This window comes from Chionomys nivalis, chromosome 3 (assembly GCF_950005125.1).
Source record: "Chionomys nivalis chromosome 3, mChiNiv1.1, whole genome shotgun sequence".
Lineage (NCBI taxonomy): Eukaryota > Metazoa > Chordata > Mammalia > Rodentia > Cricetidae > Chionomys > Chionomys nivalis.
The window spans coordinates 89,383,988-89,389,273 of NC_080088.1; the positions used below are offsets into that span (position 1 = coordinate 89,383,988).

At 44.3% G+C, this 5,286-nt stretch overlaps 1 protein-coding gene across 3 annotated transcripts in view; it reads right to left on the reverse strand.

The window, feature by feature from the left end:
* Rsph10b (radial spoke head 10 homolog B) overlaps positions 1-5,286 on the reverse strand; it is a 52,347-nt gene that overhangs the window by 45,459 nt on the left and 1,602 nt on the right. For all 3 annotated transcript variants that reach the window (XM_057763652.1, XM_057763650.1, XM_057763651.1), the window contains exon 2: positions 70-414. In XM_057763652.1, the coding sequence (XP_057619635.1) occupies positions 70-317 (248 nt within the window). In that variant the 5' untranslated portion in view covers positions 318-414. The remainder of the gene's footprint in view (positions 1-69; positions 415-5,286) is intronic.

The following is a 5,286-nucleotide window of genomic DNA, read 5'->3' on the forward strand; positions in this document are numbered from 1 at the left end:
ACAATAAAGCACACTTCCATGTGACATTTGGCTAACAGAGACTGGCCCTGTCAGCCCCAAGAAAGTTACCTTTCCACAATGAGTTTGGTCAGGATGGGCTCTTCATACTGGGTTTCATCTTCATTCTGATACATATTTGCAGAGTCTCTTTTGGGTGCCAACTGCTTGAGTGGCATTTCCAATACTGGGAGGGCACCAGTCGGTACTTCCTGCTTCCCAGCGCCATCTTTGAAAGCCTCTGGGTTTTCCGAATTGGAGGACGGAGAGCGGGCCGACTTATCGCCTTTCTTGTCTGCTTTTTTCTTTTCTTTCACCATGGCCTTTGGAAGAGGTAGAGTTTACCTTAGATACAGAGTTAGCCAACGATTCCTTCGGTAGGCTGAAGTGTTGTTTCAAAGCATGGATGGGTTTTACCTGAAAAATTATGTTTATAAATACTTGGTTGTTTCAATCATAAAAAATTATTATCATTCTACTAAAGCCTGAGTAACAACAAATATCATTCATTTATGTAAATAATTCAATTTCAATGTTGCATGACTGTTTAAACATGTTTAATATTAGAACCATTATAAAACATTATTTCATTTACAATTTTATTGCATTTATTTATCTGTTAATTTTTGCATATGGGTATTGTGGGGGTACCTGTGTGCCATGGCACGTGTGTGGAAGATAAACCACAGTTTTCTGCGGGCTTCTCTCCTGCCATAATGAGTGTCCTGGGGATCAAACTCAGCTTGTCTGGCTTGGCAGCAAGCACCTTTAACCACTGAGCCACTTTTGCCAGCCAATGTAACATTGTCTTTTCAGACAGTGCTGTAGTTAGGAATGGTAATCCTCAGTCGGTAAAGCAGGTAGGCCCGAGTTCAGATCACCATGGCCCATGTACAAAGCTAATGCAATGGCATGCATCTGTAACACCAGCAGCGGGGAGGTGGAGACAGGAGGATTCCTACCGCTCACTCACAGTTTAGATCACTCAGGAGCTCCAGGTTCAGTGGCAGACCATGTCTGAGAAAATAAGGTTGGCGTGGGAGAGAGGACTCTGTGGCAAAGGTTCTTGCTACAAGCCTGACAACTTGGGCTCAATCTTTTGAACCTGCATGGAGGAAGGAGAGCACTGACTCCTGCAAGTTGACCTCTGACCTCCACCAGTGCGCCATGGCAGTTGCACACACACACACATCACACACAATAAAAATAATAACAACACATACATCACACAGAAAAATAAATTAAAAATAAAATACAAATGAAACCATCACGTCCATAAGAACATAAAGGCTATTGCATGTCAGCAATGTTGTATCCTGAAGCAAACTGCTTTCTGCCTCAGATATCAAACAGAAATAGTATCTTATGTCAAGATTTGGGTGACAGAAAAAAATCCTGAAGTATGCAGTGCAGATCAATAGATACAGAGTGACTTCATGCTTTTGAATTTGAAATCACTGACTGCGTAGGCTCTAGAGCACAATGGCTACTTCCTGTTGTACATGTGGTGCATACGTGTTTGTGTGTGAGGGTATGTGTATGTGGAGGGCTGAGCTCAGCACTGGGTCTTCCTTTGTCTCAGTGCGTCTTATTTTTTTGAGTCAGGGTTTCTCACTGAACTTTGAGGCTACCAGTCAGGTAAAGCTAGCTAGTCAGGGAGCCCCAGGGAGGCTCCTGTGCTTGCTTCTTAAGTACTAGGATTATCAGTGCATGTCACAGTGTCTGCATTAAAAAATATTTTAAAATATTTTTGAACATTTCATTATTTCTGTGTTTATGGGTGTTTTGCCTACATGTATGTCTGGGAAACACATGCATGCAGTACCAACATTTCACTATTTTTGTGTTTATGGGTGTTTTGTCTGCATGTATGTCTGGGCAACATATGCATGCAGTACCCAGGAAGACCAGAAGAGGCATCAGATCCTTCTTTTTTTTTTTGGTTTTTCGAGACAGGGTTTCTCTGTGGCTTTGGAGCCTGTCCTGGAACTAGCTCTGTAGACCAGGCTGGTCTCGAACTCACAGAGATCCGCCTGCCTCTGCCTCCATCAGATCCTTCTGAATTGGAGTTAAAGACAGTCGTGGGCTGCCATCTGGATGTTGGGAATTGAACTCTGGTCTTGAAAATCTGACAACAGGAAAAGGTTTCTGAATGTACTACCAAAAATTAATTCAAAATCAAATGCATAATGAATCCAACATATTTCTGGCATAACTTTCCTGGGTTGTATCAGATAACTCCACTGTCTTGGTTCTTTGCCCTTTAAGGTTTCTTGGTTTGTTTTAAAATTATGTGTATTTATGTTTGTGGGGGGTATATGCATGTGAGCGCAGATGCCCTCAGAAGAGGATCCTCAGAATCTGGAGATAGAGGTGTCTATAGCTACTTGACACGTGTGTTGGGAACTGAACTCGGGAACCTTTGCTCCAGCTCCATCTTGGTTCTTAACACTCAACCTGTGCACTTTGTACCGTGTATGCCATCACGCCATGCAATGCTACTTGAAACACCTCAGCTCAGAAATGACTATTACATGAATTGTAGGGTTTTCACTGTACAGTTTCCTACTTTTACAAAACTATGATTTAATTACAGAGAAAGGCAATGTTTTCCTATTGTCATTCCTCAGTGTGTATATCTTTGTATGAATTGTTAGAATGTTTACAATTTTTAATTTTGTGTGTCCACGAGAGTCATCATGATCACGTAGCAGGCATTCAACTGCTGAGCCAGCTCTAAAGCCCAAGACTTAATTTTATCTGAATATAAACAAGCAGGCTAGCAAGATGACTTCACAGGAAAAGGCACTTGCCCACAAGCCTGAAGACCTGAGTTCAACTCCTCGAATCCATAGGATGGAAGAGAATCGATTTCTGCAAGCCGTTCTCTGACCTCCATTTGTGCAAGTGACACACTAGCCATAACCCCACCCCATTAGATAAATAAAATGGGTAAAAGTGAAGCACTAAGAGCATTTGCTGCTCTTGTAAAGGATCTGAGTTCAGGTCCCAGCATTTATGTTGGATGGCTCACAGCCACTTGTAACTTCATCTCTAGGGGATCCAACACCGCCTTTGGCCTCCATGAGTATTTATATATATACACACACATAAATAAATCTTAAAAACACAAAATTGCTTTATTTAACAAATGGTAATTTAACTGTATCCCAAAATTGTTTTGAAATAAAGTATTATTTACAATTAGTAAATATTTGTTGTGCACACCTATTTTATATACTAAAACCTGAGTCATGCAAAAAATTTCTTGGGCAGAAAGGGGTGGAGTGGGAAATGTGCAAGTAACCCTGTTGTAAAGATTCATGGCTGAGTGGCGCTCATCCCCAAGGGGGTCAGAGGGGAGATGGTGAGTTGCAGTGCTGAGAGCAAAGCTCCAAAGCCACGATTTTTACGCCACTCTGATATTGATCTCATTCATTGTGCACTACTATGTTAGCCAAGCAAGACATAAAGAATCTTGGGGAGCAAAGAAGTCTGGTCCACCTAGGGGTGGACCGAGTGGCACTCCATGCCAGCCTCTTCCCACCTCAGAGTTTCTTTCTCCAACACCGCGGTCCCCCAACTTGTCCAAGCACCCGATGCCTATCAGCTGCCCTCCACCTCCACTCTCAACTTGAACAGGCAATTACTTATCTTTTTTTTTTTTTTTTTTTTTTTGGTCCTCTACTAGTGAAATTCAAACTACAGCTAAAACTAACTTGCTTCTTATAGTGATATCCCGACCCCCATTCTTACAAAATCACCATATTATTGCACAAGTAAACTGCAAACCCTCTTTTTCTCTGGGCATGGGTCCCAGCACCTCTCCACCCAGCTGCAGGATCCCCTGCATCTCATCAATCAAGCACCAGCTCAAGTCTTGGAAGACTAAGAAAGGAACTCGTCCAAGCCTTTAAGTTGTTGCTGCACACACAGGACTACCTTAGGGTGCTCACCCACTTGTTCTGGTCAGGCCTGCAGATTGAAGACCTTGCGTCCGGAGAGCTAGGTGGTTTCCAAGCAACTGCCATAAGCCCCGCCTCCTGAGGTCTTAAAGGGGCCGCGACGCAAATACAAAGCTGTAGAGCAGTTTTACCATGCTTAGTCTCAAGAGGAACTGGGCACTTGAGCTGGATATACTTGGCCTGGATTTCTCCAGTTCTAACTGCAAAGCGTGTGACCCCTCTCAACAGGTTTCCTCACAATAAAACAGAATAATGCAGGCTTTTGTTTTCCACCACTGCCTTAACCCAAACAATGGTTTGAAGTCACAAAATCTTAACAGCTGTTAAGTTGCAGGTCTGGCTTGGAGGCCTCCAAGGAGTCTGCATACTTGTGCTCCACTTTGAAGAACTTATGTGACAGAGCCCACCATACCTCAGAAGACAATCTCCGCATCACTAGGATCTGTTATCCCTTCTGGAGTCCCCCTTGTCCTGTACGAGGTGAAGCACAGGTTCTGGTGACTGGAAACAGACATTGTTGAGGGGCCATTACTGTACCTCCTACAACTCCCAACTTGCACTGGTCCAAACCTTAAATGAGACCTTGCATTGCCGGGCGGTGGTGGCGCACGCCTTTAATCCCAGCACTTGGGAGGCAGAGGCAGGCGGATCTCTGTGAGTTCGAGACCAGCCTGGTCTACAAGAGCTAGTTCCAGGACAGGCTCCAAAACCACAGAGAAACCCTGTCTCGAAAAAACCAAAGGAAAAAAAAAATATATCTTTCAGCCGGGCGGTGGTGGCGCACGCCTTTAATCCCAGCACTCGGGAGGCAGAGGCAGGCGGATCTCTGTGAGTTCGAGACCAGCCTGGTCTACAAGAGCTAGTTCCAGGACAGGCTCCAAAACCACAGAGAAACCCTGCCTCGAAAAAACAAACAAAAAAAAAAAAAAAAAAAAAAAGAGACCTTGCAGACCTGCAGCAGCAGTCTGTTTGGAGATGTAGCCCTGGCTGGCCTGGAACCATGTATCAGCTCAGGCTGACCTTAAACTTAGAGATCAGCCTGCCTCTGCTTTGCTACCTCGCCCAGCAACTGAAGGTGAAGAGCTGTGCCTCCACCACCTCACTGCACCTGAGCCATGGCAAACCTCTTTTCCAGGAGGCCCACACCTGGCATCACCGTGCCCTAACTACCAGCTAGGCTCTAACGAGGCGTTTTTAGTTTTAGCACAGCCCAAGTGGCCGAGATTCCATGGAAACAAAAACAAAACCCAGAGTTCACACCCCAAGTAAACCAAATTATAGCACTGAGCGATAGAAACTCAAATGTTTTTCTTTCACTCCCTGC